General features: G+C 44.4%; 9 protein-coding genes across 11 annotated transcripts; 4 read left to right on the top strand and 5 right to left on the bottom strand.

Annotated features, from left to right (window-relative positions):
- Nucleotides 1–277: 277 nt before the first annotated feature.
- LOC6562244 (DNA topoisomerase 3-alpha) lies at nucleotides 278–5,019 on the bottom strand. 2 transcript variants are annotated; one of them, XM_032735720.2, is made up of 5 exons: nucleotides 4,845–5,019; nucleotides 4,143–4,776; nucleotides 3,604–4,065; nucleotides 1,012–3,459; nucleotides 278–893 (listed from the first exon to the last, which is right to left on the bottom strand). In XM_032735720.2, the coding sequence occupies exons 1-5, from the start codon at nucleotides 4,995–4,997 to the stop codon at nucleotides 712–714; spliced, it is 3,879 nt and encodes a 1,292-aa protein (XP_032591611.1). In that variant the 5' UTR covers nucleotides 4,998–5,019; the 3' UTR covers nucleotides 278–711. The 2 variants fall into 2 exon arrangements, with proteins under 2 accessions (XP_032591611.1, XP_001988332.2); XM_001988296.3 differs by having other exon boundaries at nucleotides 279–896; nucleotides 4,845–5,018.
- An 826-nt stretch (nucleotides 5,020–5,845) lies between these two features.
- On the bottom strand, nucleotides 5,846–11,117 carry LOC6562495 (zinc finger protein swm). The gene is made up of 6 exons (XM_001988295.2): nucleotides 10,980–11,117; nucleotides 10,062–10,381; nucleotides 9,419–9,917; nucleotides 6,718–9,156; nucleotides 6,526–6,654; nucleotides 5,846–6,462 (listed from the first exon to the last, which is right to left on the bottom strand). Exons 2-6 carry the CDS (start codon nucleotides 10,118–10,120, stop codon nucleotides 6,223–6,225), a joined length of 3,366 nt encoding a protein of 1,121 aa, XP_001988331.1. The 5' UTR covers nucleotides 10,121–10,381; nucleotides 10,980–11,117; the 3' UTR covers nucleotides 5,846–6,222.
- Nucleotides 11,118–11,238: 121 nt separating this feature from the next.
- Nucleotides 11,239–12,698, top strand: LOC6562494 (cytoplasmic tRNA 2-thiolation protein 2). 2 transcript variants are annotated; one of them, XM_043214564.1, is made up of 2 exons: nucleotides 11,239–11,382; nucleotides 11,445–12,698. In XM_043214564.1, exons 1-2 carry the CDS (start codon nucleotides 11,299–11,301, stop codon nucleotides 12,471–12,473), a joined length of 1,113 nt encoding a protein of 370 aa, XP_043070499.1. In that variant the 5' UTR covers nucleotides 11,239–11,298; the 3' UTR covers nucleotides 12,474–12,698. The 2 variants fall into 2 exon arrangements, with proteins under 2 accessions (XP_043070499.1, XP_001988330.1); XM_001988294.3 differs by having other exon boundaries at nucleotides 11,239–12,698.
- On the bottom strand, nucleotides 12,695–14,066 carry LOC6561491 (nucleoside diphosphate-linked moiety X motif 19). The gene is made up of 2 exons (XM_001988293.3): nucleotides 13,869–14,066; nucleotides 12,695–13,809 (listed from the first exon to the last, which is right to left on the bottom strand). Exons 1-2 carry the CDS (start codon nucleotides 13,968–13,970, stop codon nucleotides 12,829–12,831), a joined length of 1,083 nt encoding a protein of 360 aa, XP_001988329.1. The 5' UTR covers nucleotides 13,971–14,066; the 3' UTR covers nucleotides 12,695–12,828.
- A 193-nt stretch (nucleotides 14,067–14,259) lies between these two features.
- On the top strand, nucleotides 14,260–15,691 carry LOC6561490 (nucleoside diphosphate-linked moiety X motif 19). The gene is made up of 4 exons (XM_001988292.2): nucleotides 14,260–14,370; nucleotides 14,429–14,628; nucleotides 14,684–15,029; nucleotides 15,090–15,691. The coding sequence occupies exons 1-4, from the start codon at nucleotides 14,275–14,277 to the stop codon at nucleotides 15,495–15,497; spliced, it is 1,050 nt and encodes a 349-aa protein (XP_001988328.1). The 5' UTR covers nucleotides 14,260–14,274; the 3' UTR covers nucleotides 15,498–15,691.
- Nucleotides 15,692–15,703: 12 nt separating this feature from the next.
- Nucleotides 15,704–17,097, bottom strand: LOC6561633. The gene is made up of 3 exons (XM_001988291.2): nucleotides 17,020–17,097; nucleotides 16,085–16,917; nucleotides 15,704–16,024 (listed from the first exon to the last, which is right to left on the bottom strand). The coding sequence occupies exons 1-3, from the start codon at nucleotides 17,095–17,097 to the stop codon at nucleotides 15,913–15,915; spliced, it is 1,023 nt and encodes a 340-aa protein (XP_001988327.1). The 3' UTR covers nucleotides 15,704–15,912.
- Nucleotides 17,098–18,235: 1,138 nt separating this feature from the next.
- On the bottom strand, nucleotides 18,236–19,983 carry LOC6561632. The gene is made up of 2 exons (XM_001988290.3): nucleotides 18,908–19,983; nucleotides 18,236–18,843 (listed from the first exon to the last, which is right to left on the bottom strand). The coding sequence occupies exons 1-2, from the start codon at nucleotides 19,803–19,805 to the stop codon at nucleotides 18,416–18,418; spliced, it is 1,326 nt and encodes a 441-aa protein (XP_001988326.1). The 5' UTR covers nucleotides 19,806–19,983; the 3' UTR covers nucleotides 18,236–18,415.
- A 328-nt stretch (nucleotides 19,984–20,311) lies between these two features.
- Nucleotides 20,312–21,621, top strand: LOC6562963 (membrane-associated progesterone receptor component 1). Its single transcript, XM_001988289.3, has one exon. It carries the CDS (start codon nucleotides 20,612–20,614, stop codon nucleotides 21,200–21,202), a length of 591 nt encoding a protein of 196 aa, XP_001988325.1. The 5' UTR covers nucleotides 20,312–20,611; the 3' UTR covers nucleotides 21,203–21,621.
- An 80-nt stretch (nucleotides 21,622–21,701) lies between these two features.
- LOC6562962 (nucleoside diphosphate-linked moiety X motif 19) lies at nucleotides 21,702–24,131 on the top strand. Its single transcript, XM_001988288.2, has 6 exons — nucleotides 21,702–21,947; nucleotides 22,013–22,257; nucleotides 22,332–22,610; nucleotides 23,188–23,269; nucleotides 23,328–23,535; nucleotides 23,604–24,131. The coding sequence occupies exons 1-6, from the start codon at nucleotides 21,855–21,857 to the stop codon at nucleotides 23,810–23,812; spliced, it is 1,116 nt and encodes a 371-aa protein (XP_001988324.2). The 5' UTR covers nucleotides 21,702–21,854; the 3' UTR covers nucleotides 23,813–24,131.
- Nucleotides 24,132–25,122: the final 991 nt, after the last annotated feature.

Below are 25,122 nucleotides of genomic sequence, written 5' to 3' on the forward strand. Positions count from 1 at the left end.
AATTGAAAGCGATTAACGATAACTGTAAAAAAATTAATGTTGAATTTATGCGCGCGACTCTATATAAAATTGACTTTTATAAGCCTATATATTGAAGATATATATATATACAAAATCTATATAACATAACATATTGTTAAGTAACTGTACTTCAAAGAGCTATATACTGTTTAGTATTTACAAAATCAAGTCTGCCCAATTTAGGATCTTAATTTGAAATACTTTTTATTTCAGAATAATTTTTAGATACATACAAAATTGAATTTTACGCTCAGTTTTGCAGTATTAGCTTAACAAAATTTAAGCTGTATTTAAAAATGTTTAATTCTAACAATCGAATAGTTTGTATACAATTTCAAAGGCATGTTCTGTGAGTATTAAACAGTATATGGCAAGTTTACATTTAGCCTATTTTCACTTATAAATGATCTTCAACAACGCGCCCATTATATATATATATATATTTATATTTTTTAAATTACGATATATACATCGTATATACAGAACGTGTACCTTAACTGTGCGTGTGTATTTTACATATCCCTCTTATTTTCGCGCTATACAAGCTATAAAGTAAAGCTTAGTAACCCCAACCCACGGATGGGTTGGACTATATAACCGATATATGTTGCTCGCTCCAATAAATGTTTAAAACTATAATTAACGAAATTAATGCACATGTCTGCTTCTTTTTGATTACTTGTGCAACTTTCAGTAATCAAATTCCGCTTTCCGAGGGCACTTGATGCGCGTGTGTCCTTCCCCGCGGCACAGACCACAGCGTCGCCCTGTCCGGCTCCCGCTTGCCTCACTTTGCTGCTGAGAGCGTTGATTGCCGGAACCCCAGCTAGATTTGGAGGCGCCCTTAGAGCCCCCGGCTGCATTGGATATTTCTGCTACAAGATAAAAAGTAATTAGTGGTTAAAGAAACTGTTAAGGAATGATTCGTTTTAAATTTAATTGGAATTTTATATGAAATGAAGCACTCCTTTTGATAGATGTAATCCTTACCTTGATTCTTATCCGTATCGCCCCATTGAAAGAAACCGCAGGTCTTCTCGCGCGTCGGACACGCATAGAAGGGGCGACCCTGATTGGGTCCATTCTTGCGCACGGTGAGGCTGCTGGCGGGTTTGCCGCAGTTGCATTTAATATCGCTTGATTTCAAAGGTTGGGTGATGGTGACCGTGCTGCTGGAATTTGAGCGCATGAAGGTGCTACCGATGCTGCTGCCGATGCTGCTGCTGGTGGCAGCTGTGGGGGGTTTACTACCCCATGAGGTAGCGGCCGTAGAGCTTTTACTACCCCATGAATTGGCAGCTTGAGGGGCGCTTGTGGTTTGCTGAACAGTTCCGCTTGTGGTACGTAAGGAGTTGTTGCCACTGCCCCATGAATCTGTGTCCGGAGAGTTGCGTGAAGACGTATTTCCTGCTCCTCGGGAACCCCAATCTGAGTTGCCGACTTCCTTAGAGTTGCCTGCAACTCGCTGATTATCAGTTCTTGTACCCCAGCTTGAGGAATTACTGCTACTGCTGGCGCTGTTCCAATTGCTTGCTGTCGATGTTGTTGCTGACGGCTGCTCATCTGCCCACTGGAAGAACTTGCACTCTTTTGGCTTGGGACACTTGTAGAACTGTCGTCCCTGATTGGGTCCATCGCGGCGAACAGTTTGCTGACGCGCCGGTTGATGACAGCCACTGCAAAGCACTACCTCTGTAGTGGTGGCAACAGCTCCTGCAGGAAGAGCAACTGAATCGTTGACATTCAAACGTGGTCGCTTTGCAGCGGGTTGTACGTCGGCAGCAACACGCGCTTGCCTGCCCCACAGCATAGGCTGCTCTTCGGACTCGTAGGCATTGCGAATCCACTGCGTTAAACTGGTGTCCAAACCAACAGCAGCTGCTGCTGGCGGCCTGCTGTTGCTGTCCCCATTTACAAGCGCCTCAAAGTCCGCATCATCGTCGTCAGCAAATGCGGAAGCAATGTCTGCATCGAATTCGGGAGGAGCTATTGACTCTACCATGGTTGCTGCAGCGAGCAGTTGTTCCTCGAAGCCATCGTTGCTGTCGAAGAAGCCATCCAGGCTCGCCGTATCCTGCCTCCGGCCCGTAAAATAGCTCCTAATGCTCTCTGTTGATTGAGTGCGCTTGGTTCTCGTTGCCTTCTTGGCGCCTGTTGCTGTTCCAGCAGCTGTTGTTGCCTTTGGTTTTTTCGGTTGTGGTTTGACTGTTTTTTGGGAGCCAGATGCACTACCATGTGTACCCCAACCACTGATGGGACCGCTACCGCCGCTACTGCCGCCACCTCTGGGAGGTCCACCGCCACTGGGAGGGCCACCGCCTCCTCCTGATCCGCCGCCTCCACCTCCGCCTCCTCCAGGTCCCGGACCTAGGCCAGCACCGCCTCCCGGCCCCGCCGCCTGTCCCACAATACCACCGACCCGTTTCACCTGATCCAGATTGATGTTGAACGTGCTACGGAAAAGCTCATCACAGCGCAGACAGTTCTTGTACCAGCCATTCGGTGCATTGAATAGACCCCGATAATAGGCGCTGCTCAGACGGAACTTAAGCATGTGATAACCATCACCGCAGTTGGGACAGCACTCATCCAGCACACTATACTCCTTGCACTCTTCGGGCAGCCACACGACGTTCTTGCAGTCTGGGAAATTAAGGCATCCAATGAAGAAGCTCGTCTGATTCTTCTTCGGTTTGAGAGCGAGTTGCGCTTGGTCGCACTGGGGGCATGGAAAGAGCTCACGCACCATTCCACTGGTCTGCCCCGATGGATTATCAGTCGCACTCGGCACCGCTGGGGTTTCATTGAGGCGCTGCGATATTTTGGCATCCATGGCTGTAATCTTATCCATAATCTGTTGATAGGCCTGTTTATACTTAACAATTTGCTCGCTCAGCACTAGCCTGGGATCCTTTTCACCCAGACAAATGCGTTTCAGATCCGCTTCGAATTCAGCGCGCAGAAGCGGCTTGGCTAAGGCCAGCTCCATGGCGTCATAGCCCTCATAAAGGCCCATGCCAATGATGCCCGGCACGAGAGCCCCCTTGTCCACAACGCCAATGTAGCCACGCTTCTTGACAGTATTTATATGCTCCGCATGCGTTGCATCTGTGCCAATGCCATGCTTCTCCATTAGCGCTATCAAATCCGCTTCGGTCAGCAGCGGTGGAGCCGTTGTTGCGCCCTCGTGCAGCATTATCTCTGTGGGCTCGAACCGCTGGCCCCGCTCATAGTTGTGTATCTGCTTGGCGCTCCAGTTTTCATACACATACACATCCAAATAGTTACGCTCGTGTATGACCAGTCCATTGGCGCTGAACTTCTCACCGGCAATGTCGATATTAACAATCGTCTCTGATCCAACTGCATCCTTGCTAACACAGGCGAGAAAGTGACGCACGACTAGCTCATAGACGCGTGCCTCGTTGCCTTGGAGACCTAAAATTACAAAAGAATTCAAATGTATTGCTTAACATATAAAATTAGCTTATAATCCTCTTTTGATATATAAACTTATATCATGTTAATGCATTAACAGCTGCTAAATTATTTCAATTTTCGAATATTCAACTTTCAACTAACCAGTTACCAGCTTGATGGGATGTATGGGGGGATGCGCCTGATCGGATTTGGTGCCATTGCGTGGATTTGGTCCCCATTCGAGCACACGCTGCGCGAATGCGCCCCATGCTTCGTGGCTCGTCTGCTGCGCTACGATCGGAGCTAGCTCGAATTCCTTGGAGAACTGATTGGTCTCTGTGCGCGGATAACTGATAATACCCTGGCTGTAGAGCTTCTCGGCAATGGTCATTGTCTCCTTGGCGGAGAGCTTCAGTTTGCGAGAGCCCAGCTTTTCCATTTCCACGGTATCCAGCGGTGTGGGTCGCCATTTGTGCTTTGGCTTCACTGTCACACTCTCCACAGTGGCACGTGGTTCTGGCTCAGACATGCACAGGAGCAGATAATTCTCACAAGCCTCCTTATCAAACAAGCGGTTGCGTGCCCAATTAAACTCCACCGTCAAATCCTCAATGGTGTGCAGCACTACAAAATAATAATAATAAACCTTAATTTCATGCAAAACTGATAGAATCTCCAAGCTGCTTATAATCATCACACACCTCTGATCTTCCAGAAGGGCTCGGAGACAAATGCTTCGATCTCCTTGTAGCGCTCCGCGACAAATCCCAATGTTGGTATTTGGCAACTGCCATACGAGATGAGATTTCTGGCAATCTTCTCGGGGAATAGGCGCTGCAGGCGCATTGTTTGAAAACGCGTTATGGCTGCACCTGTGCGCAAATCCAGCTCTGTACGCACATCCACTGCATCGCTCTGTCGTTTGTCAGGCTGCCCAAGCTGCTGCAGGGCGCGACGCACTGAGGCCGTCGTAATCTCTGAGAAACTGGCGCGATACACAGTCAAACTTGGCTTAATGGCGCGGCAGACGTTGATAATTTCATAGCCAATGTTCTCGCCCTCGCGATCGCAATCCGTCCAGATGATCAGGCCTTGACAGCCGCGCACCTCGCGCTCCAGCGTCCGTTTAATGGGCTCATAGTTCTCGCCCACGGTTTTGCGTATGGGCGCATCGAACAGCGATCGTGGATCCACATTGAGCCAGTTGCGATATGAGGCGAGAAAGTCAACCTGCATCAGATGGCCCGAGACAGAGGTCATCACCATTTTGGCATTCTGACCACGCACCTGCGCCTCGAAATCGTAAACCTTATTGTACACTGAGTAGCCTTCACGCTGCAAATCGGTTTTAGCTAAAGTTTTTACACAATTTAAAAAGATAATAACAAACTCTTGTTGCTTACACGATTCGCTGAGCCACCGGATAGGAGGCCGGCGATGGTCTTCGCAGCATCATTCTTCTCGGCCACATTTAGAAACTTCATGTCAGTGGGTTGCTTAGCGGAATAGTGCACATATTTCGCTAAGCGCAAATATGTTATACGACTAAATAACATTAGTCACAATTCAATAGGGAAATCCATTTATTCCCGCCACTATCGCTAATCTTTATTTATGGAGATGAGCCTTTTTTTGTTTAATGTGAATGTTATCGATAAACTGCAGCTGACGACACCGAATTTATTTATCGGTGCACTTATCGTATTTTGAAAATTTGCTGTGAAGAAAAATTTCGATTTCTTATTTTGGAATGTGGAATGCATTAAGAAAAGCGTTTCTGGTCTCAGCTAATCGACAGGAAGCATTTATGTATGTTTACCCTTCAAATGACTGGAAAACTGTAAATTAATTTGGATATTCCATAACTTTTTGAAAATAAATCGCTCAACATTACACAACTATATAAATGAAACAATTGAAGTTTTTATGTGAAATTAATAGCAAATACGAAACTATTTATTTTATTTATTATATTCTCTCTCTATGTAACTTTGCTTTTGTATTCACGTTTCCATGTTTTTTGTTTAACTTTGATTTTGTTTTACCATTTTTTTGTTTAGTGATTTTTACGTTTTTTCTTGTTTTGCTTTGTTTTGTTTTGTTTTAACTGAACATAAGGATAGTGGGAAAAATATGTAAATACAAAGAGTAGTACCTAATATAAGATGCTTAATCAATGCATTTTAGTTGCATTTTTAACGTATAGTTGTTTAGTGGTTGTTGTTTCTGTTCCGATATTTTTGTTGTTGTTATTATTACTGCTCTTGTTAATTGTGGACTATAAAGAGGCGCTAAGCTAAATACATTCGTAGATCGAATGCGATGTACATATACATACATAACTTATATATTCCGTAAATATTAGTAATATTAAGAGCGTTTTGTATAATTTAAGACGTGTAAAGATTATTATTTGTTTTCCTCTAGGATTTAGCAGAAGAGCTACCAACAGTTTTAAATGTCCAGTTTTCTCTGTTTTTGCGTGTGTGTTGTGTATGTACGTGCACTTGTGTGTGTGTGTGGTGTGTGTGTTAGGACATTTGCCTTTTAGAATAAAATATTGTACATAACATTAGCATGCGTTTGCTCTTTTGTATACAAATAACGGCGTTTCCCTTGCATGCATACATACACATATATGCGATGTCTACATATATTGGATCTGTGCAGTGTTTTAGATATAGAATATAACAACAAATAGAAATACAATCAACGCTTCCTAACGATTATCAGCCACATGGAGCTAGCCAGCCACTAGGAGTAGCGGTGCGGGGCGTTACATCAACGACGCCAGGAACGATCCTCGGACTCCTCGTCCTCCTCCTCATCCTCCAAACGCAGCTCTGGCAGTGTATCGCTGCCCAGCAGAGATTCGCTCTCGCTGACAGATTGCATCAGGTGCTTCGGGTTGTCCATCTTATCGCCAGCCAGCGCCGCAACAACAGCCGGCGTCTTATCGGTCATCGGTGCGCCCATGGGCACTGCAGGTGCAGGTGCCGTCACCACAGGTGCCCAGGATATCTACAGATAGCAAGAGTTAAAATATTGTCACGATAACAATAAGTTTGCAATATCATCACTCACCTGGAGGCGCTTGTCCTTGAACATTTTACCGCGGAGCACCGCTTGCTCGGCATTCAAGCGCGTTGCATAAGAGAGTATTAGTTGGGGAATCTCACGGTCCACATCATGTTTGGATATCTCACCGAAATGCTGGAGGAGCGAACAACAACAGTTTAGTATATTTTAAGAGGATAGTATTAAAGTGTACTCTACCTTAAAGTGACCCAGCACAAAATCAGCTTCCTCGGCGGCAAAGCCGGTGACAACAATCGCCTTTGGTCGGCGATCGACGCGCGTGGAGCCCTCGGGATATGTGGAACGCTTCCGGGCGCCGCCACCGGGCAGCTTGGCGCCACCAGATATATTGCCCCCGCCTATTGTGGCGGAGAGCGTGCGCTGCAGCTCCTCAAGTCGCTTCTGTATGGCCGTCGTATCGTTGCCCTCCTGCTGCTGGGCAAATAGCTCCAGTTCCATATCGAGCAGTTCCCTCTTCTGTTGCTCTTTGGTTTTCTTGACGGGCAGCGTTTGCTGTTGTTGTTGCTGCTGCTGCTGTTGCTGGATTTGCGCCTGCAGCTGATCCTGATCGGCGTGCACATCCTTGCGCAATCGATCTATGGTCGCCTGCAGCACTTTGATCGTCTCAAGCGTCGGCGCTCGCTGCACATCCTGCTGATCCATGCGCTCGACCAGCTCCAGCGCCGTCTTCATTTGTTTCACATAGCTCTGGAGCAGCTCCTGTTTGCGCTTACGCAGTCCGTTCGCCAGCTGATGCATCGCCTTCTGTTGCTCCTCCTGTTTCTTGCGTATGCTCGCCACATTCGCCGCCGGCATCAGAGCACGTGTCGCCCCATTCGCTGTTGCATTCGCTGCGGCATTTGTGTTGAGCTTTAGCCGCATCGACGAAGGCGCCGCTGTGCTCGCCAACGCCTGATCTGAGCTGGGCGCTGAGCTGAGCGCATTGCCTGCTTCGGTGAGCGGTGTTGTTTGACTGGCATTATTGCTGCTGCTACTACTGCTATTGTTGTTGCTGTTGTTGTTGTTAATAATCTTGGCGCTATCCGCATTTGGCGTGGGCACCGCAGGTACATTATGCAAATGATACTGACTCTTGCGATTCACATTTCCAATGCTGCCCGCTGCAGACTCGTTGTTGTTGATGTTATTGCTGCTGCTGTTGTTGCTGCTGCTATTGCTGTTGTTGTCGTTGTGCCAGAAGACCTTGATGAAGCGATTGTTGAGCACCGCCTCGGTGCTGCGATATGCCACATTCGCCTCCGCATGCGTGGAGAACGTCACAATGGCCGCCTCGGGATCTCCCTCGTATGACACTTGAATATTGACGATTTTGCCAAACTTGGCGAAATGATTGTTCAGATGCGCAATGGTGTTCAGGCCGCGCGGTACCTTGCGCAGCTCCAGGGAGCTATTGTGCTGCTGCATATTGGGATTGACACGCGGTCCCAGCCGACTATTGATCGGCACCTTGCGCATCTTGCTGGGCACATCGGCTATGGCCACACTATCCTCCAGCTCGAAGCGTCGTTTACCCATTTCAGCAGCAATGCCACCGCCACCGGCGGCACCACCATCCATCACGGGTATGGGGATGAGCTGGCGTTGCAGCGGCGTTGTCACCGCCGTCGGGTTGAAAGGGAATGGCATCATTGGCGGCGGTGCATTCACCGGCGGCGCTTGACCCGGCTGACGGGCATAGTCAGCGGGATTGGGCGCACCCAATGGAGCACAGGCACGCACATTGCCACTGAACGGATTTATGCTCGTCTGTCCGGGCTGCGGCGGCACAGGCAATTGCTGTGGATTCCCACCGCCAGCTGGCACTACTCCCGGCACGCCTGGTGGACCACCGCGTGCCCAAATCTCTGGTGCATCCGGATTGTACTCGCGCATGGACATCATCAGGGCGGAATTATTAATGCCCTCAAAGACAACAGGATTAATGCCATGATCCCAGGGGCATGTCTCGCCCCGCACACAATAGCCCTTCTCGTCAAAGTCGCGGCAACGCTGACGCGGCATCACCGGCACTGGATGCATCACGGCAGGCGGTACTGGCACTGCAGATGCGGCCGACGCCGACGAGCAGGCAGCGAGTTCCATGCCACGACGCGCATTCCGCGACTCGGGTGAAATGGAGCGACTGCGCGACGAGTGGCGTCCTTTGCTGCCACCAAAGCGCTGGCCACGATCATCCATATTGTTGTTATTGCTGTTGCTGTTATTGTTGTTGTTGCCGATGCGACGCCTGTCGAAACTGCTGTTGTTGTTATTGTTATTGTTGTTGTTGCGCCGGTGACGCTGATCACTGGCGCCACAAGGCGGCGATTTGTTGCGAAACTGTCGCTGGCTCTTCTCGCGCTCATTGATGCGACGATCCCGGGAACGCGAACGCCTAAACGAGCGCTCATTGGATCGCGAGCGGGAACGAGAACGGGAACGCAGGGACGCGCGGCGCCGGCGACTATCGCGTGGCTGATTCTCCTTGTCGGCGGCATTGGCGCCAGCAATTGGGCCACCACTGCTGCGCAGTGGAGGACTAGCGCTGCGCACAATGCCAGTGACGCCGCTGCTTCCGCTGCTGTGATGCATTAGTTGCTGCTGCTGCGGGTCTTTGTGGGAGTCTTTGGTTTTGTGCTGCAAGAAGAGAATAACAATAATTTAATCAGTGTAAACGATACCAGGATTATTGCAGAAAGATTGTTTCTACTGTCACTAAGATTATGGGAAGCATAATTGTGTTCGTAAATGCTGAGTGTAAAACTTGTTTACGATATAAAGTAACTATTTCATAAAGAAGTTCTGAAGAACTGATCGAAAATATATATACTTGATGAACTCGCAAATTATAAATAGTAAAAGTCATAATTAGGAAATGGGGTGAGGACTGGGGACATACATCGAAGGCTGGTTTGGTGCTTTGTGTCCCTGTTGTATTGGCATCTGTGACAATTGAGGCACTGCTGCTGCTGCTCCCGCTGACGAAGGCGCTGGACGCTTCTGATGCGGGCTCCCTACTGATGATATCGTTGTTGATTTGTTGTTGCTGCTGCTGTTGCTGATTGCCGTCGAGCTTTATCACAATTACTTTTGGCGGGGGTGGTGGTGGTGGCGATGAGACGGCAGCCAAAACGGCCTCAATATCGGAACCAACCTCCAGGTCATGGTCCAGCTCCAGTTCGGAAACGGCTAACGTTGCCACTGGTGTGGGAGCGGGCATTGTTAGATACTCCTCGCTGGCGATGGCATCGAACAGACGATCAACGAAACGGGTCGTTTCCTCGGATAGAAACACATCCAATTGCTCGATCATTATGCGCTTGAGATCCTTATCCGATTTGTCTTTTTTCAGCAGCGCAATTACGTAGCGAGCCAATGCCGAGGAGTCAGCATCACAGCTATTAAAAGAAAATTTGTATGATTTTTAATTAATATTTGATGGATTACTCGATTCCCACCCAAGCAGCAATAGACGCTATGCTATCGATACTTTCTACTCAGTAACGAGTATTGAGTTTGAGTTGAGATTTTTCAATACTTACAGTGGCTCGAGCACAACGCTCAGCCAATCCTTCAGCTTATCCCAGTTTTCTAATATCATTTTGTTGGATGACCCCAAATGATGTTTGCTTTTGCTTGCGTTGGTCTACGTTGCTCTGCTCTCCTTGGTGTTTTTTGTTGCTTTTTTTTTGTAGTGTAGGGGGCCAAAAATATACTTATTTTTAAGATGACCTCTGCCGCTCTCAGGTTTTTTTTTTGTCACTCGCTGTCTCTGTCTACCCAACACGTAGAGTGTCCGGGGCGCCTGCTGCGAGTTAACTGCACTCGTTTATACTATATATGTACAATATTAGCTAAAATGCTGAAAATAGGCAACCACAAACAAAACTCAATGAATTAGCTAACAACACTGTTTCTATGCAGCAGAGTTGCTGCCTATTTAAAATTACAAATTTCGGCTTAACACACAAACAACAAAGCAACGAATGTGCTTCTTCTTCTTCTTCTGCTATTATAGTGCTTATCACACACAACACATACGCACGCACGCTGGCAGCGATTTGTGGCTGTTGTTATTGGTTATTGCTACTGTCAATACAAGGACAGCAATGCAAACAGGCAGACATTTGAGAAGGCAGTGAGCAAATACATATTTGTTTCATTTTGTTTCAGTAGAGTCGTGTGCTTTCCAAAATATTGATGTAATGTTTTTTGTACGTACACAGAGCCTTCACCACCTATGACAGCCACTCGTTTGTATATGTTCCAATAAGAAAGTTTCTCGATTTTGCTACCCGATACTTTTGCTTGCGTACGAGACTGGCTACACAAACACACACACGCACACATTCACAAGCAGACATACACACACACATCTACAGGGAGCACCTACAATTTTGCGCTCAATTTTCACTCACTTAAATTAGTTTTTCTTGCTAGTTAACACATTTTCCACATACCTTAAGCACTAAATTAATCGTATGCAATTGTTTTTCACAGCAAATAACAGTTTTAAATAGTTTATTTTATATTTTTCACTGCACTTAATTGTTGGGCGCAAGGTTGCTTGCTAGACGTGTTGGCTGTATATCGCATTTACCCGATAGTCGATGATATTGAAATCAAAATCAGCCCTAAATGCAGCTCTACTAGTGATGATATTTCGTATGCCATTAGAATCCCATCTCTATACGTACACGCGCTTATTTTTTTTGGTACAAGTTTATTTAATTTCATTTATTGGTGAAATACAAGCTCAAATGTGCAGTATTGGAGAAGATGATTTTGGCGATGAGGGTGCCACGCATGCCATGCTGCCTGGTTCATCGGCCACCGGTACTGTGCTCAGTGCTGGCAGCTGTAGTAAGTGTAACCTTGCTTCAGATGAGCTCTACAAATTGAACTTTCGTGCCGCTGAATGCCAGCTATGTTTCCTCAGCTACGCCAGGCACAAGTTCCGCGCCGCCCTTGGCGCTGCCAAGGCTTTGCCACGCAGTGCTGAAGTTCTACTCCTGGTTGATGGCAGCGGCGCTTCCCTGGTGCTGCTGGACATGCTCCACTTTGCACAGACCCAAAACACGTTCAAGCGACTGCATTGCAATGCGCGAGTGCTCTACATAGATGCTTGTGGCAATGATTCACTGTCGTCTCTGCACAAGCTGCATGAGCGTTATGCGCCATTTGAATTCTATGTCATACAACTGAATGCAGAGCCCAAAAGTTTGCAGTCATTGAAGGAATATAGTGCGTCAATAGTAAACGCAACGCAACAGGAGCTGCGCAGCTTGACAGCTCGCCAGGATTATGGACTGCAGCAGCGCAAGCGGCTGATTGGAGCCGTAGCCGCCCATCTGCAGTGCAGCCATGTCTTTGAGTCTAGCATAAGCAGCACGCTGGCCACACAGCTGTTGACGTCTGTGGCTTTAGGACGTGGCGGCAGCGTTGCTTTGGATGTGGCGCTACTGGACGATCGCCTGCAGGACGACATTAAGCTGCTGCGACCCTTGAAAGACCTCAACGAACAGGAAGTTCAGTTCTATGTGCACGCCCAGCAACTGCAACCGTTCACCTCCGAGAATGAACTTGACCAGTCCTCCGCAGCCAGCCTCCAAAATCTGACCAGTGCCTTTGTGGCCAATTTACAAATCAATTATGCATCCACCGTGTCCACAATTTTTCGCACCGGCGATAAAATTGCAGCCAAGCAACAGACCAACGTAGATCCGACCACAACTTGTACGCTGTGCCATTCCGTTTTGGATCATCAACTCTCAGACACCCTGCTGGCAATTGAATACTCACGTGCCGTCTCAGAAATGGGCGTGGCACTGCAGCAGCATGATAATATGGAGGCCTTGGAGCAGCGCGCGAGGCAGCGCTTGACAGCAGCACAAGATTTGTGTCACGCCTGTAGAAATATACAAGCCGAGTTAACTAGTGGTAACATACCATAATCACTTGTAATCAGTTTTTTTTGATCTGAGATCTAAATTTAACTGCGGATAGTGATCTTACACAGACCTTACAAAATTATAATACCCTCTAGAAGGGTATAAGTCCATAAAATTATACAAAGATCAAAGTCTTCACTGACTCTAAAAATAATTATAAAACAAAGAAGCATGTGCTGATTGATTACTAGAAACTATGGGTTACTTATTTGTTCTTATTTGAGTTAATGTTGTACAGTTCAAAAATCACTTTATTATATTATAACATCATGGGAAAAGCTCAATATCTTTTCAGTAGTTCACTTTTGGAAATCATATATATACTATATATTAATGCATATATTAACAAAAAACCATATTATAACTTAGATAATCGGGTATTGACAATCGGTTGCAGCTGGAGATGTCCATCCTGGGGCGCAACATTGCAGGCAAAGTCGACACGCTGGAAACCATAGATCATATAGCGATTGTAGCGCTTGGCCTGGGCATTAAGTTCATTTAAGGAAGTCGAGAGTATGATGGACTCGGTGTAATTGTGCGGCTCGGCCACGTAGAGCTCATCCCCAGGCAGTACGCCAATTAGGCAGTCAATGGTTCGATAATAGATCGGTTGCATCAGCAGGCTGCCACGAGAGCTGCGACGATGGGCAAACTGTAAGAGATGGTGCCAGCGCTCCAGGTTCATCAGACGCGCCGTCTCGTAGAGCAGTAAATAAGGCAACCAGATGACACCCTCTTGTGAAGCGCGCCAGCAGTCGCCCGGATCCAGCCAGTGAGCCGTGTCCACCTCGCTTGGTTCGAGCAGCAAATCGACACTGTTCGATTTCAAGGCGGCAAAGTAATAGACTGTATCGTACTTTTTACTCGATGCCGAAGCTGGGGTGCGCCAAACGGACCACTCACTGAGTGACCACAGATCGGGTATCACAGCCAAATGGCGACAGAGCTCCAAAAACTGTTGGGCATTGTTGTGGACTTGCTGTTGCCAAAACTGGCGCTCGAACGGTTGCACCAATACCTCTGCCGGTTGACCAATCTCCAGATCCTTCGGACTGTTCCGGCACAGTAGAATTCCTACTTCCTCAAAGGTCTCCCGCAGCGCAGTTAGGCGCAGCGAGATGTCTCGAGTGAAATGCTCGCCGCGGCTGAATAGATCTGGTCTGTCAGTGGCTTGGCGACTGCTCAAAAGATCCAATTGTGCCTGGCTAACGCCACAATCGTGGAAATATGTCAGCCAATCGAGGGATTCATCTGCCTTGGGGTCAAGAACGCCACCGGGAAAGACGCAGTGATTTAGAGCAAAAGCTGTGCGTTCCGTACGCTTGATCAGTAAGAGCTGAGAATATACGTGGATGATATTATGACTCCATTATCTTAACTGCTTCTTACGCTTACTTTGTAATCAAACTGCTCCTTGGCTGTGGACGGCTGTCTGCCTGCTAGTATTAAGCTAGCCGAGGGTCTATAAGCCGTCTGGGTATTGTTGACGGCAGTCATGCTAGGATCTGGTAGTTGTGGGTAATCCCTCCAGCCGTCAAATTAATTCTAATCATTTTTGGTATCACCTTTGTACCGTGAACATAGAGTTTAACAGCTGATTCAAATGTTAAAGCCGATAGTTTTCCTGCAAGAACTCCCAGTTTTGTCAGCAAGATCGATAGGTGCGCTAAATTTATTCTTTTTTTTTTATCGGCTATTGCAAATTCAGTATAACGATAGTTGTGCTCATGCATATCTCTACTCTGTAAGATCGATACGTGCATGCGCATATTACTGTCGATATATTTGTGTTATCTAAGCTATGGCGAAGCAAGTGTTGGTAAAAGTGCGTCCGTCCGCCAGCTTAATACTCTTGGCTAAGGACAACAGCATTGCGCCATCGATCTTTGATTACAATGTTTGTATTTGGCATATCGTTTAGTGAGGCCTAAATAATTGTTATTGGTATTTTACAGGCGCTGCTTTTAACACGTAACTCCAAATCTAGTTTTATGCCAGACTCTTCCGTCTTTCCCGGTGGCGTTTGTGATGCAGAAGATAGCTCGCCCGCTTGGTTAAAACACTTTCAGCGTTACGATATTGGTGCTGCCAAATTGCGTGAACTATGTCCGATTGCATCTTCACTGACGGACTCCAGCAAAGAGACTCTCAATTCGTAAAGTATTTAACATATTCCATAATCGCTAACTCAATTTTGTGTGTTGTTTTAGTGCGATATCGTTGCGTCTGAGTGCCCTGCGTGAAACGTTCGAGGAAATGGGAATTTTACTGTGCCGGGATCGCAAAACATTGACCAGCACCGACGGCTATGCACAGTTTAATGAACAATTTGATCGCAAACACTGGCAACATGAGGTTCACAATAATCCGAGCAAGTTCCTCGCACTTTGCGAGGAGCTGGATGTACTGCCGGATCTGTGGTCACTGCACGAATGGAGCGCCTGGCGCACACCCTCCACGTTCAAGTCCAGGCGTTTCGAAACTACCTTCTTTTTGACGGCGCTTAAGGAGCAGCCCAAAGTACTGAGTGAACCCAATGAGGTCAAAGATTATGCGGTTAGTTTATCATAAGGATTTTTAATAAAACCTACTAAAGTTTAGCATTTTTTTTTATAGTGGCGCTCGCCTTTGGATTATCTAAAGTCTGCGATAAAAAAGCAGGTCTGGTTGCCACCGCCGCAATATTACGAGCTGTCGCGTTGTCTCAACTTTCAATCGTTGGAACAACTACGTCAGTTCGCTCAGCTGCGAGGAGCCAAGTGCAATGTGCTCATCGCACAGCCAGTTCTTTACCAATGCACAGATGGGATTGTGCAATTACTACCGGGTGATGACATGTATCCTGATAATCCGGATGCCAGCACCGATAGAATCGAAACTGGCTTGTCCACAGAGGCTTTCCGGGCTTTGGCCAAAAATAACGTTAATCGTACCGAGAATAAGGATAAGTACGAAACGCGGCTGCTTATTAACTATCATCTCGCCGATGGACAAATTAATCCCTTGGATCCAAAAGATTTTTAATATCAAAATGAACTATTGTTATTATTGTTCATAAAGTAAATTTATTATCAGTTTTAACACGTTGTAGATAATTCAATTGGTTGTCATTCCACTATTAATGAATCAACTTTTATGTGCATTTGTTAGTTTTAGTCTATTGAAAGTTCCTCAAAATGGAATTCAATATACAAATAAAAAAATAATATATTGTTGAAGCCTTGTAGAGATTTTCAATGAAATTGTCTTTATGTTTATATTTGTACGATATGATTGTTAAATATCGTTTTAATGATCTAAGACGACTAGACTGCATGACTTTCCAAAATAAGGTATAGGACTGCTATACCCTACGGACTCCTATACACTCCGGACTACACTCCCCAAGACAATTAAAAACTTTCGGTCGTATTAATTATTGAATTTGCCACATGCTCATCTATTTGTCATCCTTGCCATACCAGAGCTGGTACAGATAGGAAGCCTCATCGGCATTAGCATAGCTGGTCTCGTACTCGGTCTTCACTGGCGTCTTCTGCGCGTCCTTATGTCTGGAAAGAAGGAGTATATGCGATTAATATAAATAGTTTTTCTTAGTTCAGGACACCTACTCGTAAACTTGTGGGAACTGGGGCTGCTGCCAGTGCTCGTGGGGATTGCGATCCATGTGCTGTGGCTGACATTTCTTGCACTCGACCACAGCACGTTCAATATTCTTCTGGGTGCTGAGGAGTACTCCTAATTTGTTGTCTATCTGCCAGGTGGTGGCGCCCAGCTGCTGCATATTCTGGCCAATGGCTGCCAGCTGGTATTGTTGTGTGCTATTAATTGAACGCAATCCCTGCTCAAGCTGATACACCTTATTCGCTGTAATGCTGCTCAGTGCGGCCAGCTCATCCAAATGGACAACCTTGCTCTCGATGAGCTTTTGTCCTTGTTCTAGTTTCTTTGACGCTTGCCCCAGTGTGACCAGCTCCTTGAGCACCATTTGCTTCACCAGATTGTCGAGTCCGTTTAGACGCTGGTGCACTGACTTGCCCAGCTGATCAAGATTGAGGTCGTGTCGTTTTTGATTTTGATCCGCCTTGGTTAGTCCTTGTTTGATATCCAGTTGACCGCGACTAAGAGTGTCAATAGCCCTGACAGTTCTGTTCTCGGCGTCGTGGAGGCTGGATGTGAGAGTTTTGATGTTGTTGTCCGTCAACTGAGATTTGCCCGCGATGCACGGAACCAGTTTCTTGAGGTTATCCTCCAGGCGTGCAATTTCGGCAACATCTTGTCCTAAGAGACTTAGCTTCTGCTCAATGCCCTTTTGGGAGTTACTGACGCCAAGTGTCTTTGAGTCGATCTGCTGAAGCGTCTCACTGTTCTCCACCAGATGTCGAAGTATCTGAGCGGTGCTTAAGTGATTTAAATCCACTGGTCGCCTGGCTTCTGCCTGCGACTTGAAGACAATTAAAAAAGTTTCAATTGGGTATATTCCATTTCGGTCAAAGTGTGTAAAAGATGATGTGTGTATATACTATATGTTTAGTTATGGGCCCACCTGCACGACTACCTCCTCCTGGGCAGAGACTAGTAAACCAGCAAGGCACACAATTAGCACGATTAGTTGAGTGTTCATGATTGACCGTTGACTTGGGACTGTATTCTGTTGGCGTGGGTTGCAGCTTAAATAGGGGCAGCTGCGCCCAGTTCGAACGTGTCAGGTGCACAATTGGCTTAATCTATTCATCTACTTCGTTTTTAGAGCGAGTATTATAATAGTATTTGATAGTTCTTCACCTAATCTCATGTCATATGCATTACCCACTTTTGGTCAAAAAAAAAAGATAATATGAAGCAATCTGCGCAAAAAATGGTTCAACGACTTTTTGAGTGTGCTACATATTATTTGTTGGGTCACGTTTTCACATTCTGACGTTTGTAAATACATAGGTTTATATCCCAAAATGACCAACATTTTCAAGTGCACGGCCAAAAAAAAAAACGTGCCGAATTTTACTATTATTTCCGGAATATCCGAAAATTGGGAATACTTATCATAGGTCGCTTTTTAAAATTCATTCAGTAAATGTCGCCCACGAGATGATTTATTTATTTATCTTTATTTGTAAACGAGCTGACACTAAGACTTACACGACATATTATTTAGACTTTATTTTATAGATATGCACATTTGTATTACTTTCATGTTTGAAATGTAATATCATTAAAAAAAAATTTCGTATAGTTACCTAATATGTCGATTGTTCATTTGATTTTTTAAAAACCTTCATATAAAAACTGATTGAGAACTATAATTTCGACAGAGATAAGGTCAAACTTTTAAACTAGACGGATTCAATAATTTACAAATATAAGATTCATTTAAACTGGTTGGAGAATGGAGGACGTCATCATAAAATCTTTTTCGTTAAAATGAGATATATAAAATTATAAATAGATACATTTATATATGTCATTTTATCGAAAAAGAAAACTCAAAATGTAGGATCTTCTATTTAAAATTGATTCTGATTATTTTATACATATTTTTTCCATTGTAATCAAATGTATTTCAAATTGTCATTTCCGTTTAAACATCTCATAGAATTTTTTAAAGAGTAATAATCGAATGTGTTTAACAACAGAAGATAACAGTAATACACAATATTAATATTATTCTTAAGTCGATTATCTTATTTTCGCACAATTACCACATCTGGAATTTTTATGTTGTTTTGCTTGCTGTAGAAAATATATCAATAGAAAAAGACAACTTTGTTAAAAGTTTAATTGATTTATGTGTTTTAAATTTGTCTATAAAATGGCTCTAAATATAAATATATTTGTTATATTTTTTTACATATTTGCTGTAAAAATAAACTGTTGCTAAACATCTCAAATTGGAAAGTTGATGTTTCCTAGTAACTGTCCGATTGGTTGCCGTGCCAGAGAGATTAGCCTTGCTGGGCTATGGATTGACCGCGCTTGGAGCTCTGCTGCTGATATTGTTGGGAAGATGACTCTTGTTGTGGTGCTGGTGACCCATAGGCAGTGGGCGTTGAATAGCGCGGTGGATTCTGCTTCTTAGCGCACGACGGCTGATTTGGTTCAGGTATGCTGCGACCGGAACCAGAATTGTAGAGCTTGGTATCTGGCACTGGATAGTGTGGCTTAACCTGCCAAGGTAGTGCAGGATTTGTGGGCTTAATCGCTGTCGCTGAGGCGGATGGATAATCAGCAACGGTTTCCCAGGGCAGAGCCTGCCGCCAGGAGACGGAATATGCATTACTTGAGCCGGAACTGCGGGCGGGCTGCACAGACTTTAGCCTTGGCTCAGATACCTGGGCATAAGCACTTGCGTGATATGGACCCGCACGTGCACCTAGTAATTATACGGAAGAGTAAGAAATCAGTTGTAAGAGGATATACAAGTGATCACCACGTACTCTGTACTACATCCACCTGCTTGCTCTGATGAGTATGCGACGGTGTCTCAATTTCATAGGAAGAATAAGTTTCGACACTGTGTGTCCTGGGATAATGTGGCGCAGAACGTTTCTCGCACGCCTCCAGATCTAATTCGATGCTCTTCTGCGATATAATAAGTTCACGCAACGCACTTTCAATCTGCCAAGTATTCAGAGGCTTCAGCTTGGAGACGGAGTGCGCCAGCATAGAGAGACGAGCGCTCTGGGTATGATTTAGGCTAGCCATTTGCTCGCCTAGAACATTTAGCTTACGACTGGAGTCCTCGGTAATTTCCTCGATGCGTGGCAGATTCTTGAGCTCCACTTCGATATTAATGTGTGATGTCTCCAGGCTGTCAAAAGAACATTGAAGTCCATTCAATTGGGGCAGGACGGCACGAGCTATCAATTTAGTCAGTTCAAGAATGCTATTGTCAATGCCGCGTGCATTTTGCACCACATTTTTCTGGTAGCCATCCAACTTTTGCTCCAGCTCGTTGATCTGTTGTTTCGTTGATAGCTGGGAGCGCGCTAGGGTGCCCAATTCCTTGACCACTCGATCCGCACCCAAGCTAGACTTGAGAGTTGTGTTCTTCATTGCGTTCACCAGTGCCTCCGTCTGTGCAGTGACGACTTGGTTTAAATTCGCCAGCAAACCGTCCACACGATTAATCGCCTGTAGCCAGCCGCGCTGTTGATCAAAGCTGGCCTTAATTTGATCATTTGTGCTGTCAAGATGCTGAAGAAGTTGCTTGGTCTCGCTTAGTTCATCGGTGTTCTGCTCCAGCAACTCCTCAATCTGCCTCTTCTTATCCGCATCAGCTGAGCTTGCGAAAATGCAGGCCAGCCATAATGTGGTTATTAGAAAAAGTCTCATTTCTAAATACTTGCTTGGGTACTGAAAGTGCAAGTGCGAGTACGTTTGGCTGAGTGTGGGTTGAGCTTAAATACGTTTAAAATTTGGATGGCTAGTTGCACGTGTCACAGTGCATCTTTAGCTATCTGTCAAGTTTTTTTTCCTGCGAGGTTAATCACCAATAATTTGCCTACTGCTCGCTGTCCGCAAGTTGCTGTTGTGCACGAATTCAAGCGGCAGTGCTGATAAATTCGTTTCATGCTTTTACCGTCCGTTACAAATCAGGAGCAACAAGTACCGATAACATATCCGTAACACCAATATCCGATCGCTCTTTCTGTTCATAGCTTTTTAGTCATTGTCAGAATACAAATAAATGCATTATTTAGCATAAACATGATGAGATATCTGACTGCCAATATGTGTAAGGTAAAGAAACTTAAAATAAGTGCATTAATTTAACTTGCAGTGTTGATAAATTCGTTTAAGGGAGGAGCAACAAGTACCGACATTGTGTGTTTAGTGCCGATAACCGATTGCCCATGCAGTTTCATGCTAACTGTCAGCTGTCTGCTCGTCGCTTTTCAGCTGTTTGAGCGATAAGTATAGGGTGAAAAAAGCAAATTTATTCTAGAAAAAGAAGTTAGCATACTGTATATAAATAAATTCAATATTCGTTTGCTTGTATTCGGTGCGTCAAGCTTACGATTTACATCTCATAAATAAGTACTCAATAGATAAAAACGCGACGCAAGCGCTGCTAGCAAAAACGTGTACAAAGTTCAACAAGCAACGAAAAGCAAAAAAAACGCAACTTTTTTGAGAAGATGGAAACCCCAAATACAGTTGAGGCTGATGCAACCGTCGAATCCTCATTTCTGGCGGGCGCATTGCGCGAAATCTTCTACAGCCCCATGAACCTGGCCCTACTCTCCATCATTTGTTTTCTGATCTACAAAATTGTGCGTGATCGATGCGAAGGACCCGGCGCCCGAGATGCGGCACTGCAACCGGCCGAGCCAGAATTGCCGAAGATGCGCCGCGATTTTACCATTAAGGAGCTGCGTGAATTTGATGGCAATCAGCCAGATGGTCGGGTACTCGTTGGCGTCAATGGCAACGTTTATGACGTCACTAAGGGTAAACGATTCTATGGCCCGGGCGGACCATATGCTACATTCGCCGGACGTGATGCATCACGTAATCTGGCCACATTCAGTGTGGTTGCCAACGATAAGGATGAATATGATGATCTAAGCGATCTGGGCGCCATGGAAATGGACTCGATACGCGACTGGGAAATGCAGTTCAAGGAGAAATACGAGTATGTTGGCAAATTGCTGCGTAATGGTGAGGTGCCGACGATCTATGATAACGATAGCAACGATGAGGATGACAACAACAAAAAAGACGAGTAGACGAGGGAAGTGTACACATGGAAATCTTTTTCGTTTTATAACGATGATTAGCAAGAAAAGACCAAAACACCAGAATTCATTCAGACTGGTTCAGTTATTGCGATCTAGTTATAATTCACACACACACACACGTATGCATGCACACGCACACCACACACAATACACCCAGCACACACACTGGCCCAGGCAAGCTGTAAAAACATTTAGCAATTAATGGAATAGTCTATTTATAAGATTTATATGTATGTTTTTAAAACCAAAAAATAAACAAACTATTGGTTTATCAAAAACTGTGCACTAAAACTATGCTTAACTATCATAAAAAAAATACAAATTGTACGGGATCTATCACTAATACCACAAATACCTAAAATGTCAAAAGCTGATTAAATATATATATATATATAAATGTATAACTGGGAAAACATTGTGTGCAATAATTTGTTATTATAGTGAAAAAGCAAAGTGTTTCACGTGCGCCTGTACCCAGTCACCTCTTCCACCTACCAAAAACACCTGATTATAGCTGCGCTTATCTTTTTGAAATCGATTGCAAGAATAATCGCTGTTATCGATATGATGGCCTATTAAAAGCGCAATCAACTGGAAATTGGCAATAAAAGCATACGACAAATAAATAGTAATTCATATTATGACACAAAGTGCAATAAATCCAAACATTAGATGGCGCACATCGGCGAGTATCATTTTAGTATCAACTGCAGCAGCTGGCGAGGATTACAATGTAAGCAGAATAATCGTTTTGATTCAACAGGTTATTTAAAAAAAAAGTATCTTCATCTCTTGCAGCTACTCATGCTAAAGCGCAGCGAAGCCACCGCCATTACCTCCAATCATAGTGTGTTTCCCGGCGGCCTGCTAGATACAGAGGCAGATGAAAACGTCGCTTGGTTGGATTACTTTGAGCAGTTTGGTGTTTCTCAGGCGGCACTGCGACGCCTGGTACTGATCGATGAGCACAGACCGGCAATATTGGCGCCACAGGGCAACGGTTGCTATGATCGCTTCTTCAAGCGATCCAAAATTTGGGCACGGTGAGTTCAGAGTACATGAAAAAGATTACACATTACGTCTAATCATTGTGATACATATTTATGTATATATTTAGTGAGATAACACTACGGTTGACGGCTCTGCGTGAGTGCTTTGAGGAGGTAGGCATTCTGCTCTGTCGCAGCCGCGAGCAGCTGGAACAGTTGGACGCAGTTGCTCTGACGGCACAGTTTCAGCAGCAGCATCCCAACTTTGATCGTGAGTCCTGGCAGCGACGAGTGCACAACAAGCCAAGTGAATTCCTGCATCTGTGCCGCGAGTTGCAAGTCGTTCCGGATCTATGGGCGTTGCACGAGTGGTCCGCGTGGGCCAGTCCAGCGATTATAAAAAAAGGGTGAGCTGGGGACAAGGAAAAGTCTTAATAAAAAATACATATGCAATAGATAATACATATTTATGAGCATGTATTATTTATATTCTTGACCAGAGTCCGTCTGTTTATATAAATGAAATACCTCTTGCCTAGGTTGGTGTTAGGCGGGCACGGCTATATCATATAGATCCTAAAATCTATCTCAACTTTTTTCTTTAAGATTTCTTCACGAATCTTTGTTTGCACAACTTTGTTAAATCGGTCAAATATAACAACAATCGTTTTTAAAGATATATATGTAAATAAAAATGTTATAATGTTTCCTATAATTGATTTAAAAACCATTGGAATAATTGTTGCACAAATAAGTTCTGGTATAAATTATATAATATTTTAAAGATATTTCGATTAAATATAATTATTATAAATAATGCTAAGCCCTCAACATGTTCGTAATATTGAACAGCATCAAACTATTTTCTCTTATTATTATTAAATATTTCATTATAAGCTGTAAGGCCTAGCTCATAGATGGCTATTGTGACCAGCTATGTTTATTCTTTTTTAGTTGAATTTTATCTCATCTAATTTTTTGCAGCTATGAAACCGTATTTTACATGGTCTTTGTGGACACACAACCCAGTCTGCTGGTGGAGCCAACTGAGGTCAAGGAGTGTCTGGTTAGTTGGTGTATAACACTCTCTTTTGCAAACCTTAACACATTTAACCTACTTACAGTGGCGCTCTCCCTTGGAACTGCTGCGTCTGTATCTGCATGGGGAACTTTGGTTCATGCCACCACAAGTCTATGAGCTGTTGCGACTGTTGTGCATCAAGGATTACCACAAGTTACTTGAATTTGCTGCAGATCGCAGCAAATTGGGCACCACCATGTTTCTGCCAGTTTGTTACAGCTGCAGCGATGGCCTCATTTTTGTTTTGCCAGGCTCGTATTCTTTTTAATTGTCTTTCATTTGGACTATGCTATAATTTTAACATCTCTTCCCATATCAGGTGACGATCTCTATGTGCCTGAGCCACAATTATCCACAAAGGTCATTGAGCTTGCGGACACCGTAGCAGAGCTTCGAGACCTCTCCAAATGCGTCCATCGTTACGAGATTACCTCACAGGATTCTTTTTATAAAGTACTCTTGAATTTCCCTGCTTTAAATGGTCACTTGCCACCAAAAAGTTTGCCAGTCCAGCTGCACAAGCTTTAAGCATCTAACAGCTAAATGGTGACAAATTTTGCAATGAAATTTGATTGCTATTATATTTGACTATACATATTATCTTCAACTTTGTTCATTGATAAAAAAGGGATTAGAAATTAAATTTTGGGTTACGGATCTGAGCGAGGCTAGTCAGAATTATATAAATATTACAATTATTTGTTAAATGTTGTTAAAAATAAATTTTACAATCATATTTCTGCAATTTAATAATTTGAAAGTTATCTATCTGCCATTATAAATTATACTTGGTTTCGTCTTCAACAATATTCAAGTCGATATATGCAATAAATCTTTTCTGTGCGAATACTATTTATCAATAAATATTCTTTTCCAGCTTTTAGCTTTATAAATGTATTAAGTAAGCTATCTATTTATCCCTTTACCTCAGCAGTTTTCTATCCCAGTCCCCCAATAAGTTAAGCTGCTATTCCTGGGGTCATTGGGGTCCAATGAAAATGTGACCGCTGCTTAGCATAGATAAGAATTCTTAATGTGACCCATAAACGGGAGCCGCAACAAATTGTTATTTTGTTATTATTATTTTAAGCGGATTTTCGTGGGTTGCGCAGCGCTCATCAAATTATTAACTTTAATAAGAATTTTATAGGCAAGGTTTTTAATTAAAAAAAACCTAGTTTAAGACAAACATAAGTTAACTTTAGATCGAGGAACAATTTCCCAAGTATGTGCCGAAGTACGCACATCAAAAGCGCAAGTCTATGCATATTCATAGCTGCATAGCAAATATATATATTCAACGAGTATGTCGCTGCCCTTGAGCTGGGGGCTGAAGCCACCAGTGAAACCGCAAATCAGACCGAGCACATAATTTCATCCCATTAAGAATGCATTTAAATCACTTTGCGGTCCAACCCCCGCCCGGCTCAGTGCCGCCACCTGCCGTGTGACTTTGTGCGCTTTACAGTCTGCAATCTGCCCCCACCCCCTTCCCCTTATCCATCTGACGGGCGCGTTTAAAAATCAAAAACTCTCATCTCCTCCCTTGACTGGTGCGTGTCTGGGCAACTGTTTGTTGTGCATTGTTCGCCAGTGTGCCCAACCCTCAAGAGTGAACTTGAGCTTGTGCTTGAGGGGTTGGCTGTTGTCTGCTGTGTCGGTAACAATTACTTCGTTTAATTTAACCTTTTGTGGGTTTTCCGGCGTTTATTGTTGTGCTGTGTGTTCATTTAATATCGATTAATTATGCTATTATGTTCACAGGAAGTCACCATTATTATCAAGCAATTATCATTGCGCAACACTATTCCGTTTAGTTGGCAGCGCCACCTGTTAAG

This window comes from Drosophila grimshawi, unplaced genomic scaffold (assembly GCF_018153295.1).
Source record: "Drosophila grimshawi isolate 15287-2541.00 unplaced genomic scaffold, ASM1815329v1 contig_1377, whole genome shotgun sequence".
Taxonomy (NCBI): Eukaryota; Metazoa; Arthropoda; class Insecta; order Diptera; family Drosophilidae; genus Drosophila; species Drosophila grimshawi.